This window comes from Alternaria ventricosa, assembly GCF_023758065.1.
Source record: "Alternaria ventricosa strain BMP 2768 chromosome Unknown scaffold_4, whole genome shotgun sequence".
Classification (NCBI taxonomy): Eukaryota; Fungi; Ascomycota; class Dothideomycetes; order Pleosporales; family Pleosporaceae; genus Alternaria; species Alternaria ventricosa.
In genome coordinates, this window is record NW_026055684.1 from 1,073,824 (window position 1) to 1,086,736 (window position 12,913).

Genomic DNA, 12,913 nt, shown 5'->3' on the forward strand with positions numbered 1-12,913 from the left:
CATCCATATTCGTACGAGATTCGACGTCTGTTCACTAGAACTTTAGCCAGTCGATGTAGTATGAGCCTCCGCAGCTGCCAATGGTCGAAGAACGCTTCATGCTGCATGTGCTGAAGGCCTCGTTTGCTCGTTTGCCGTGAGGGGACATTGCGCGTGCCAATGCTTGTGCGATGTTCGTGATGTGAAGATCCGTCAATGCGGCGACTGAGTGCTGGCCAGGAGAACGCACGCAGCTCCTCAATGCAGCAATGGCAGGCGAGCGTGACTAACAGATTTCTGTGACTTAGGTTAGCGACGTCTTACAGTCGCTTAAGAAGCTCATTATGGGTTGAAGTATCGTAGTCAGCATAGCTTTTGTAGCTTTGTGGCTGGAGTAGAGTTTGAGTGCGCAGGACAACCTCCGGCATGAATAAGGAGGATTGGGAGCCAAGATGAGCGCAATGGTGCCCTCACACCAGTTCGCAAGCGTAATCGCATGGAAGGAAGCCGATTCGGCGCTGCGTGAAGCTCCACGAGATGACAATTCCAGAAGCTGGTTGGCGGCATCGCAGGAAAGCGCCTCGGCTGCACATGCAATTGTCGAGGTAGTGGCTAGTGATCAGGGTTCAAGGCTACCACGATTTCGCCCGCCACCCGCGATCGCGCTCGGAATCGCACCCGTCGCTAACTACATCGTCTTTACCATCATCCCAATTTCGCTCTCGCCAAATTCTCGCCAAACATCTGCGCGGAGAAACTTGAAATGGAATTAGCCTGCACACATGCAGCACTTCGAGACTTATATTCGGCGCCCGACGTCAAGTCTTTAGCCTGATTCAGTACAGATGATCGACCCGAAGAGCGACTAACGGTCGGGGCAATGCGACGTTGCGTCTGAATATTCAAACTCTGACAAAATGATCCAGGGAGGCTACATTTGAGAAGTTGGATCGAATGTTCTTTCGCACACCTTCATGAGAAAGTCGGCCAATCAAGACATGAACGTAGATGTTAAGTTTCACTACCACAGCTAGCACCACTATCTCGACCAACATTGTGGTGTGATCGACATACCCAACTGCGAGCCCCTGCAGCGGAAGAACGATCACCTTCAGCCTACATCGTCAGGCACGCTACCTGTCGTGCCTGAAAATTTTACAACGACATGGACACCGCGTGCTCATTGGTAGAGATGCGCATCTCCGACAATTGGCTTTGAACCCAGCCTGCCACGACATGGCCCTAAAGCATATCGCAAGGTATGATCGGTGTCATTTGGGTCAGCGCTCGAAGTTTATTACTAGAGTATGCCCCACGCCACCATGGGCCATGCTTGTTGAAGCTTGACATACTCCTAATATACGCCGCGGTTCCGCTCGATCCACTGTCTGCCTGAAATGAGCATCAATGCCCCGTCACTCGCAAACGACATGTTGACAGGAGAGTCATGGCAGCATCACCACCACCAGATTCTCACTTGATTCCTGCCCCTCCTTCAGCGGCGGCGCTGAGGAGTGGGAAGTCCATTGCCGGTGCGACACTGGCCCTTCAAAGCATCGCTCTGATCGTCTTTGGAGCGCGCATGTGGTCACGATGGATGCCTGTATACAGAATGCAGTGGGACGATTACACCTGCGCTCTGGCATGGGTAAGTAGCAGCTCATGATCTTTAATATATTCACGATATCGGGTCGACTGACAGGATCAGGTCTTGATAGTGGTTAACACATGTCTTCTCCTTGCCGCCACACCGTATGCTTTCGGGCTCCCACCAGATCAGTTCTTCCTGTCAGACGCGATGGCCGCAACCAAGTTGGCGTCTATCTCACAACCAATCTGGGGGTGGTCTATGGCTTTGGTCAAGATATCCTTCTCCCTGATGCTTCTTCGAATCTCTCCCTCGAAATTCATGAAGCGCTTCCTCTGGTCCATGATCGGTCTGCAGATCATACTTGCAATCTACAACACGCTAGCAACACTACTGCAATGTATACCGGTCGAAAAAGCATGGGATTTACTCGGAACAGTTGAAGGCCATTGCTGGAGCAGGACAGGAGTCAGAATCAGCTCGATAACCGTCTCCGTCATCCATATCCTCACCGACTTCATACTCGCCCTCCTTCCCATATCCTTCCTTCGTGGGATTCAGCGCCCTGTTCGCGAACGCGTTATCGTCGGCGCACTCATGGGACTCGGCTTCTTCACGGGTGTGGCATCGATCTTGAAAATCATCGCTGCCATGAACTTTGGCAAAACGGGCGACCCGATGAACGAAAGCATCATCGTCGGCATGTGGTCCGCTATCGAGGAGCTCGTGGGTTTCATCGTCATCTGCATACCGACTCTACGCTCGCCGTTTCAACATGTACTGCGTTACCTCGGCGTCGCCAGTGTTCGGCTCAAGAATCACACCTTCTCCCGCGGCTACGGACGTACACAAGAGTCGGAGGCCAATAGGGACACGTTTCGAAGTCAAAGCCAGAGCCGCCTTGCTACTGTCGAAGGAGACGAAGAGTCTGGCTACAAAATGAAGGAGTTGCACGCGACGGAGGGGTCGGAGGGATCGGCGGACGAGATGCATTGGCGCGCTAGTGGTAACGAGAGGAATACGGGCAATGGCGAGATATGGTGCACGCACGAGGTCGTAGTTCAGCGAACCTCTCTTAGCGGAAGGCCGTCGCTTGACAACGTTCATGAAGGTGCAGATGCGCCTTGGAAGGGAGAACCGTTGGAATTTGACTTGGGCTTGGCAAGCAGGCACTTAAGTCGTTAATGAGGAGAGTTTCAATGGCAATGTTGCTGATCACATGATGGAAGGATGGCAGACGTCTGTTTGTTTATTCCAAGCGAGTGTACGAGCTACATGAGAGAAACGAATGTATAATACCCCTCCCACAAATATCACACACCGTGAGCTACAGAGGACGACCGACCAAATGAGAATCCAAGGTGTTGAACCACGTTCTCAATAGGTACGAATCGCACTCAGTTGCGTCCAGGCAAGCTGCGACCCCTGAGACTGAAGCGGTTGGAATTGATCTGCTCAGCGTTGACGCCAACCTCACAGCGCAACTTGCGATATCCCTGGAAATGCGAAGACACGAAGTCAGTGTATGTTTCACGTATAGTATCTACGGGCATAACTTACCTCCAGCCTATCGAAGGTCAAGCCGCACGTCAGGAATGCCGCGGGGAACGGATAGCACCTTCCAACACGAACATCATTCGTGTCCACTAGATCACCATCGCCGCGGTCGCGGTAGTAAGCTAGATTGCGCAAGCGTATGTTAGCTTCGCAATCCCCCTTTCCAAGTTTCCATCGCACATCAGGGGTGAGTAAGAGGACACTTACTCCAGTGATAGCCCTCGAAGTTCATCTCCAGAATCTCAATGTTGGCAGGATCAGAGTCTTCAGAGCGATTGCAGCCGTCGCCTTCGCAGCGGACGCCACGGCCGCTCGCGTCGTCGGTGTCGGGCCATATCCAATCTAGCACAGTGTCGCAGTTGGCTTCGTCTTGGTAGACTTGCCAGCCTTCGACGTTGTCGGTGATGCCGTTGCCGCCGATGCCTACGCGGTAGATTTCGAAGTCGGCGGTGACGGCGCTCAGGAGAGAGACTGTTGCCGCGAGGGTGGTGAGGAGGTACTTCATGATGAATTGCTTTGATTGAATGAAGAGGTTGGAGTCTGGAGTTGAATTATCTGAGTAATTCTCTTAAATAGACGCAGATATTCATCGTCTTTTATATGCTGGCATGTCCACTGGAAGACTCTTGAGTCCGCTCCGTAAGGGAACTGTCGACCACACCGGTGTTGCTCTTGGCCATCATGACGTCTTCTGTCTCGGGCGTTTTGGGCGAACAATTGGATATCGTTCTCACAATTATTGGTCTCTGCAAGGTCCGGATGAATGTACTGTTGAAGAAGTGGAGTCGTGAGACATGCCCAGGTGGACTGAGCAAATGCCATCGTATGGGAACGACCACGGGAAGCTTGGCTACAAGACAGCTTACGTGATATGTCAAAGGCAAGTAAGAAAGGTTTGCTACAAGGACCTACTCTTAAAAGTCATGCGATAGAGCATCATCCATTCCACATGTACATCTTCGAAAATACTTTGCCAATACCCATCAAACCGTAACTCCAAACACCCAATCTATCGATCCCATTGCAAGCCATAACCTTACTCCAAAAAACATACCATCCAAACAACTACTCTCACCGGTTCAACACCACTCCCTCCCATAAGCCATCTCGCCAAGTCCATCAACGTCCAGAAGTCAGCATGCCAAGTACCGCACATCAACCCGCAAAGGGACACATAACGCAGTTCACACTACGCCTGGCTACACAAGCTTACTATTCGCGCTAAACACTATGCCACAAACGATACACTGGCGGCTCATTGCGGACACATCGACGTCCATTTGGAGGAAAAGGGCATTGCATTAACACACCAAGCCAATGGCTCTGCTGCTTTGGTACAACGGGCGCGGTCCGTTCACTGGATACACCCGCAGAGTATGACTTGGCAGGGCGAATATGTTTTTGGTGCCAAGAATCGTTCGCACGTGTAAGCGTGTATAGGCTTCATGTGCTTCGCGCGTGCACACAGATTGGACTCTATGCCCCTGGGCGTCAGGCAGCAGGTGGGGTCAGAATTACTTGCTCGTCACCATACGGACGAAGGACAAGGAGAAGTATACTTTGGCTTATGAATTCTAGCAGCGTCGTCTCATCATAGTGACAAAGGTTTGGGGCTCGAATGTGTGTTGGATGAGCATGTCTACATGCTAGATTTGCTCAGTCTCAAGGTTAGTAATGCTGAAAATGCTGAGTTGCCAGTGACGAATAATGGGCTGGAGAACTACACATCAAATGTCAGCCCTGTCTACTTCTCGTTTGGCGAGTTAGACTATACTAAGGACGGAACATGGGTAAACGCTTTATGTCTGACATGTCATAATTCCAGGTTTGATGTGCGGGGCTCTTTTGGCTGGAACGCAATATTAGCAATGTCGCTGTTCACTATTCATGAAACATCACGTAGGGGAAAAGTGACTAAAGGGTATAATCGATTCCATTACGCATCACAAAAGGTCCTTTTGGGTAAGCAATCGCGCCAACGACTATGCAAAACACTCGCATTCCACTCTAGTTACAACCGCCCACCACACACACGCACACAATCAACGAACAGATTCGGAACCAAACAAAAAGGCGGTACACCCTATGAGTGAACACCAGGAGTATCATCGAAGAGAAAGGAAACCAATGCTAGTCATAACATAATAACATATCCGGGGTACAGAAATGCGCTTATAGCATGAAAGCGAAAGCGGCAGCGGCACCAGCGAAGCTGAGCGCAGCCTGGACACCGGAAGCAGCGTTGGTGGTAGCCTCAGGGAGCCTGGAGGTGGTAGCGTTGCCACCAGCAGTGGGCATGGGGACGGTGCCGTTGGCGTGGACACCAGTGCTGTAGGCAGGGACCATGGCGGAGGTCATGACGGTGGTGGGGTAAGGAGCCTCGCTGGAGTGGACGGAAGATGGCAGAGGGATGGGGGTGTGGCTAGCGGCGGCAGATGAAGCACCGTATCCGTTTCCGTAGCTGGCAGCGGGGGTAGAGCTGGCGGCAGCGGCGACGCTGCTGGGCTCGATCATGGAGGAAGAGACGGCCTCCTCGCACTTTCCAGCGGAGATACCGAACTGGGTGGAGTACTGGTACTGGCCGGTAACATCGTCGATGATCTGGATACCGTATCCGTTGGGGCCGTTGGTGGCCTCGAGGGTGGAGGCAGGGGTCCAGCTGAGGGAACCGCTGTTGGAGATACCCTCAGCGATGGAAGGACCGAACTTGACGACGTTGGTGGAGGGGCCCTTGAGGAGGAGGACGGAGACGGTGTTGGGGGTAGTTGGCTGCCAGGTGATGGTGAACTGCTCGCAGGTGGGGACAACCTAGTGGGGCGCATTAGCTTCCAGGGTCTTATTTGGTTTCGCGATGCGCGCGCAACGCTCAGGGGTGCAAACATACCTCGTTCAAAGGACGGGTGATGGGGTTGCCACTGGGCTCGCCAACGGGAGCGTGGATCTGGGCAGCGGCGAGGCCGGCGAAGAAAGTGATGATGGTAGCCTTGGAGTACATGTTGATGGTTGTTGTGGTGGTATTAGGTGATTAACCGGGGTAGATGGAGTATTAAGTAGTGGGAGATGGTTGGTAATGAGTGACTGGTTTCTTAAAGAAGGGCTGAAAACAAAAGTCTTCTGAGGGCTGCAAGATATCTAGGCGAAGGTGAGCAGTAGGAAGAAACAAGACAAGAGGGAGTCAGTCGAACTATATCGATTTTCCCATGCACAAACGGTCAATGCAGGTACCCCTGTTGCCGGCGCAACTTAAGATTGGTGCTTCAGTCCCGTGCAATATCCTTCGGAGCCAGCGCTAGGCCGCATTACACCGCGCTTGGGCACGCGTGACGAATGGCACCGCGACGAGGGATTTAGGCAGCTCGTATTGCAGTGGATTGCGGCGTCTTCAGGAGTGCTTGGTGGCTTTACCGGTCAGCTTGTTGGACGCTGGCGCGGGCTATTCCTGGCTGCTTGGAGATTGCTTCTGTCGCTACTGTCTGCGGGTGCCTGAAAGTTAGGAGCGTTGTTCCTGTCAGCCGGCAGACTGTCAGCAATATCGGCGCTTACACAGCCCTAACAGCTGAAGGGCCGACAGCTCAACGCCGAAGAGATGAGAGTCGCATTTCATCGCGGTGTTTGAGTTTGCGGTGAGGCGGTGTCACGATGCGCGGGCGAGGGTTCTCCAGGTTCTCGTAAGCCGTGGAACGCGATCTGCTTGCTTGTGCCCGAGTCGTGCGCTCTAGCTCAGGTACCGTTGCACTGGCGGCCGTCGAGACGCCACTGGTTCACGAACAGGCCCCGAAAAGGGAGAGTTAGGTTGGCCCTTTGTCGCACCTTCGTGCGCTCTGGCTCGACGCATCGCCGTCTAAGCGAGGCTGCACATCACAGACAGTCATCTCACCGTAGGGCAGGTGCGAGCGAGATGGGCTTGGGCCGGGCGCGGCAGCCGCGAACAAGCCCGCCAGCCCGCAAAATCACCGCTTCACCCCATTAAACCTTGACAAAGTAATCCAACTCACGGCATCGACGTGTCACGATAGTGTGCGTTTGTTTCAATTTCTCCATTGCATTGTTGACTCTACTGTTTGTTTATCGTCTCATATTTACATTGCGCCAGGTGCGCCCCTGCCCAGCCAACAGCAAAGTTGCTTTACAGCTCAATTGGGCGGTGCGACGGTGACAGCTGTGTCAGCCGGTACAAGCATGGACAGCCCTACTGTGTGTGGGTGTCCCATTTAGCGAGTGAATGCGTCGTCGGGGTATCTTCGAAGCGGTATGAAATTCGTTACATCATTACTGGTCGGTGTGTCGAGTAGGAGGTGTTGCGGCGGAGCGAGTGTGTGGTGCATGACGGACGGGAAAAAGAGTAGGATCGCGCCAAGTAGACGTTGCATGAACAACGAGGCACTTAGCCACACTGGCCGGGGTCTAGAGGTTGTCAGTTTCATGCTCATGCGACACCAGAAGGAGTACTTACACTTTCGTGCCGTTAGCGGCTGAGGGAAGATACCCTCCTTCAAGAGGTCCTGCATGTCCCATTCGGGTGCGCCCTCAGTCTTCCAGGTCCAGAAAATCCAACCGGTGGCCTTCTCGTAGGCGTCAAGCTGCGCCTCAATGAAGCGACCGACGTTGTACTTGTCGGCTTCTGACAGGCCAGCAACAGTGCCAGTCGACTTGCCGGTGCAGTCACCGACCTTGGAGCCGCCAAATGTACCATCGTAACGCGCACCCTTGTCCTTTCCGTTGAGCCACTTTGCGCAGTCGGTGATGCCACCAGTCCATTCACCAGCGATAGTCCACTTGCCGGTGGATGCCATCTGGTTACCAAAGTCGCAAGCGGTCTTGACGTGGTCGTCAATGCTCATAGCAACAGCAGAGTTGTCGAAGATCTCGTAGTGGTGAGTGTCGAGGAGAAGGTTCCACATTCCAGCACCCCAGTTACCCCACGAAGTTACACCCTGGAAAGCATCGTGGAATGTGACTGCAACGTTCGAGTCCCTCAAGTTGCCCCAACCGTCCATGTAGAATTGTCGGACCGTGTTCATGTCTAGACTAGGGCCGAGAGGCTCGTTGAGAAGCTCGATAGCTGAGACGGCGGGATGCGACGCGTGATCATCGCGGATCTTGTTGAGGACTTTGATGGTGTAGGCCACTGAATCGCCCTGAGTCCAGCCAACGTTGCCGTACTTGCCAGAGTTGTCGAACCCGTTCTGAGATTCGGGTGCGCCATGAAGATCAATCATGACATGGAGACCAGCCTCGGACGCCCAGTCGAGCGCTTCTCCGAGCTTGTCGTACGCGCCGGGCAGGTATGGGTCGCCGTCACGTGGAAGTACGCTCCAGTAGCCGATTGGGATTCGAACGTGGTTCAAACCAGCTGCGGCCATCTGGTTGAAATCGTCTTTGGTGATCCAAGAGTTCCAGTGGTTACGCAGCCTCGACTGAGCTTCCTCCTTGCCGATAGCTGCAACGAGTGTGTACTCGTCCTTTGCGCTGTTGCCCTCGAACATGCTGGGTGTGATCCAGGGCTCGAGGACGAACCAACCGCCGGTGTTGACACCCCGGACCTTTTGGTTGTTGTAATCGAACATTGGTGCGCGCTTGATGGGTAGGAGCGGAGATGCGTTTGTGCTCAAAGCAAGCAGGCCAATGGCCGCCGCTGAAGTCCAGGATCCGATCATATTGAGAGGAGGAGTGTTGTTACTCAACTAACTGAATGCTGTATAACATGCAATTGTACTCGGTAGGAGTACAGGAAAGGTTGTGTAGCTGATGGACCCAAAGTATGTGCAGACCCATGGCATCGGGGGAAGGATCTCCTTTTAACTAGAACAAAGCGAAGACTCACAAGCCGCCAACACAGCAACAAATTCGCCCCAATTTTCTTCCCAGTCATGCCCACCATACAAGCATGTGTTCGCTGCTTCACGACGTAGCGATGATCTCCTTTCCCGGAGCTCTATCCCAGCTAGCCGCGACAGCTACTCTGGCCACCACTAGGGCGGTGTCGGGGAAGGCAACCAAGGCAACCAACCGCAGTACCGCCGACATGTCACGATCGAGCAGTGTCGGAACGATGTGTACATCGTTACTTACTCCGGACACGGAGACATCGCTGGCAAATGACGCGGTGACGCAACAGGTCCAATAGGGGAAGCAAGTCGAAGCTACCCCAAGCCGCTTGACAACCGCCACAAAGACCGGTTCCGCCAGCAAGCTACGGTAAAATGGACCCTGAGGGCCTCGGCAGGCCATAGCATAAAGCAAAAGATCTGGGGTCAGGCGGATCAAAGAGGTCAGATGCAGGGTTGGTGCTTGGCGGAAATTGTAAGGGATATTCAGGTACAGTGTGGTGATTGGAGGACTGTTTGATGGCTATGATGTGGGGATCGGCATGTCTCAGCCACTTAGCTTCCGAGGCGGTGCTCACGCGTTGGAGACGATCTTCGAGAAGCTTGGAACCGCGTCCGAGGAGCGTGGTGATACACCGGAACGTGGACGGTGGGTTCTTGGGAGTGAGTTGGCGTTTGCCAACACCGACTTGTCAAGAGCATGGTCGACAACATGGAAATCCGGTTGCGGCCAAGTTCGTGTAACGCTGCTTCGGGAGTTCCCCGATATTTTCACGGAGTATCCTTGGTATGTACTGAGCATCTGATGTCGTACGTTCGTCCACACAGGGCGGCTTAGGAATGCAGACTGCGCTGCAAGCGGCACCGTTGCGGGGAAGATCAAAGCCAGACCTTCGTTGTGGTTCTGTGATCGGCAACACGTCCACATGCAAAACACGCTGTCCCCGGGCAAAAGGCCCACGAGGCCGAAGTTCTTCCAACATGGTGGAGGTATGATGCCATTATCTGACTCATGGCTTCTCGTGGGCAGTGATCTTTGCCACATGTAGAGGACTGTGGTACCTGGAAGCTGAGACAGGTCTACCTCTGCCTTGCCAACTGGCTAAAGGCGACATTCATTTGTAAAAGCAAGTTGTTTCCTGCCGTGGTGTCCAACATGCGAGGCGAACAGTGTGGCTTGCCAACAGGGCAGCAGGGGAATGAGCCGCCCCCAGAAGCATCGACGTCATCAATCGCAAACGTCTCCTTCACCGTACATTGCCAACTTCCTCTTCTGCACATCACGAGATTCGCCCCCGATACACCGGACGCATATGCAGCTTGCCTAAGTGATGTCGTTACCAGGTTACTGACAAGACACGATTGTCGGGTATAAACGTGCAACGGCGCGCGATCGCGAAAAGCTTGGCTGATGCGGGGAAGGTGGCACGATGCCTTTCCCGGCGCTGGCGAGGTCGGCAGTAGATCTACGAGCGTGATCGCCGGAGCCATGGGAGAGCGTGTGACTGCCAGAAGTTTTCTAGTGACCATCGTGGATGCCCAAAGCTCGCTGAGGTTGATGTACCCGACGAGGATTCGTCTGCCGGCCTGCTAGTCTACCAAGGTGGCAGTTAGCTGCGCAGCGTCATCAGTCATAATACATCGTGCGATGGGGTCCGGAGATGCGCGGGCGGGTTCGACTACTGGAACGAGTTAAGCTGACGGCACAGGTTTGTGGGGTAGTGTGAAGCATCGTGGGAGACTGAGTGAAGTTTGGGTCAAGAGTCGCGTGATGAAGGTAGACAGTCGCCGCGCGGGCAGTGACGGCCTCGGCGGCTTTTAGGCCATGTGACCCAAGACAGGACAGTTGACACAGGATGGCGACTTGATGACGATGGTACTTGCTCGAGTAGTTGGAGGTTCGGCGTACAATGTTGCGCATGCTTAGTTCCAGAGGCATGGAGCAAGTCACGCGGAGGGCGTTCTCGATGCACTGCATGGCCGCCGATTGAAATTACGGAAAGATTTCGCGTGCACAGGCGCTGGCGGCAACCTAACGAACAGAACCGGGTTACTAACAATGCCCACGATACGCACATGTCGGCCACGTGAAACGACATCAACGTCTAATGCCTAGCCAAACTGTATCCCAACTTAGTCCCGACCCATGTAGAAAATTACAAACGCCTCCAGGGCAGGTGCAGCCGGAGACATGTTCGGAGGAGGGCAGGTCCATCTGGGCAATGTCGGCTGAGGTAAGGGCGCCGCAGCCGCCTAACATGCCTCGGTGAGGGGCGATACCTTACCCGCCCGGATTGTTACAATACACAATACACATCACATCATCGAGACAGCCCGATTCGAGGTGAGCTCCACTTGTTCCGTATCTTTTCCGACGACATGTGCTGCCATGAGGCTAACGTCCATCATGGCAGCTGGCCGCCATGGGCAGACATGCCAACCCTGACATAAGGCGAGCATTCGAAGAGTTTCAGGACCAAGACACGCCCTCGAAATGTAACAAAGTGCGCTGTTTGCATTGCGGCTTCGTGCGCGCGAAGAATACAACGCGACAGATCGAGCATCTCCAAGACTGCCAGCGATATCTGACTTCGCCCGAGGCGCAGGCCCATCTTCTCGCGCAGGAGCAGCAGCAACAGCAGCCGCCTCAGCAGAATGGATTGCCTATGGATTCGAACATGGCTCCAGGCCCCAGTCAAATTCTGAGTGGACAGCAGCCCAATCCAAACCTCCAAGTAAATCGGCGCGGTCCGAACAGTAAGCGCACACGCGATGGACAGCCTATTGCGCCAAATATTGCCATGACACCCAATGTTGCGCCTTCTCTGACGTCGCATCTCTTGAGCATCTGCGCGGGACCATTTGCGCAAGCAACACAGCGACCATTCCTATCGCATGCCGGTTGTGGATCGCTAGGCGCAGGACCGCTGTCGCAATGGCTAGTACAAGACGGCCACTATGCGCGAGGCTACATCCGCTTCATAGGGCAGCTGTTGGCCAAGATAAGACTGCCGCAGACGCAGAACTCGCAGTTCCATCCCATGTATCGCACCATGGACCTGCTCATCTCTGCCTTGAACAACATGCGAAGAGAGATGCAGTTCTTCGAGATTACCGCGACCAAGTATGGTCTTGCGCTGGGCATGGAACCGCCTACGCCTATTACGCGCGCCATGCTTGATCTTCTCGTGAGCGCGAGTAGTGCGAGCGCATCACTTTTGGAAGGCATGGTCGTGCTCTGGGCAAGCGAACATGTAGGTCCAACCCAACTCAGTAATGGGCGCACGAAGCTAATGTCTGATAGTGCTATCGCTCCGCCTGGCAATATGCCGCCTCCTTCTCCAATACCCTCTCCAACACCTCCACTGACTCGCATATCGTCGCCCTCCACCAAGCCCTCATACCGAACTGGACCTCCCCCGCCTTCAGCAAATTCGTCGAGGCGACACGCGCACTTGTCGATGAGCTAGCAAACATCACAACCACACGCGATGGCAAAGAGGAAATGTCGCGCTGCGAAGAGATCTTCCGACAGATGTGTTGGCTGGAAGAGCGCTTCTGGCCCGACGTCGACAACATGGGCGATAACAACGAGAGCGCGAGAATGGGTCCACCGATGGGCGGCCCCATGAGCGCAGGCCTGGAGAACAACATGCATAACAACATGCCCAACGGCCTCCCCGTCGCAATCAACGGAAACGGGGTCCACAATCACAATCGAAATAACAGCATGCCAGGCCCTAGCATGAACAACAATGGCGTACCCACGAACATCCACGGTAACCCCGTGAACGGCCGAAACAGTATGAGCGGACCCGTCCGCAACGCGAGCATCAATGGCCCTATTAATGCGGCTATCAATAAGCACGACAGCACACCCGTCAGCGATAATAGAAATCCCTTTGGTATGCCCAATAGAGGCGGTATGGATAATGGACAAGGCTCATAGTCTGAGCACCAG

General features: G+C 54.0%; 5 protein-coding genes across 5 annotated transcripts; 2 read left to right on the forward strand and 3 right to left on the reverse strand.

The window, feature by feature from the left end:
* Positions 1–1,623: 1,623 nt before the first annotated feature.
* On the forward strand, positions 1,624–2,752 carry J4E93_003035 (uncharacterized protein; the record flags this gene model as incomplete). The annotated part of the gene is made up of 2 exons (XM_049340975.1): positions 1,624–1,627; positions 1,755–2,752. The coding sequence occupies 2 exons, from the start codon at positions 1,624–1,626 to the stop codon at positions 2,750–2,752; spliced, it is 1,002 nt and encodes a 333-aa protein (XP_049201857.1).
* A 212-nt stretch (positions 2,753–2,964) lies between these two features.
* Positions 2,965–3,629, reverse strand: J4E93_003036 (uncharacterized protein; the record flags this gene model as incomplete). Its single annotated transcript, XM_049340976.1, has 3 exons — positions 2,965–3,063; positions 3,128–3,246; positions 3,332–3,629. 3 exons carry the CDS (start codon positions 3,627–3,629, stop codon positions 2,965–2,967), a joined length of 516 nt encoding a protein of 171 aa, XP_049201858.1.
* A 1,667-nt stretch (positions 3,630–5,296) lies between these two features.
* On the reverse strand, positions 5,297–6,119 carry J4E93_003037 (uncharacterized protein; the record flags this gene model as incomplete). Its single annotated transcript, XM_049340977.1, has 2 exons — positions 5,297–5,932; positions 6,009–6,119. 2 exons carry the CDS (start codon positions 6,117–6,119, stop codon positions 5,297–5,299), a joined length of 747 nt encoding a protein of 248 aa, XP_049201859.1.
* Positions 6,120–7,508: 1,389 nt separating this feature from the next.
* J4E93_003038 (uncharacterized protein) lies at positions 7,509–8,781 on the reverse strand (the record flags this gene model as incomplete). The annotated part of the gene is made up of 2 exons (XM_049340978.1): positions 7,509–7,528; positions 7,578–8,781. The coding sequence occupies 2 exons, from the start codon at positions 8,779–8,781 to the stop codon at positions 7,509–7,511; spliced, it is 1,224 nt and encodes a 407-aa protein (XP_049201860.1).
* Positions 8,782–11,630: 2,849 nt separating this feature from the next.
* On the forward strand, positions 11,631–12,901 carry J4E93_003039 (uncharacterized protein; the record flags this gene model as incomplete). The annotated part of the gene is made up of 2 exons (XM_049340979.1): positions 11,631–12,206; positions 12,257–12,901. 2 exons carry the CDS (start codon positions 11,631–11,633, stop codon positions 12,899–12,901), a joined length of 1,221 nt encoding a protein of 406 aa, XP_049201861.1.
* Between the last annotated feature and the right edge of the window lie 12 nt (positions 12,902–12,913).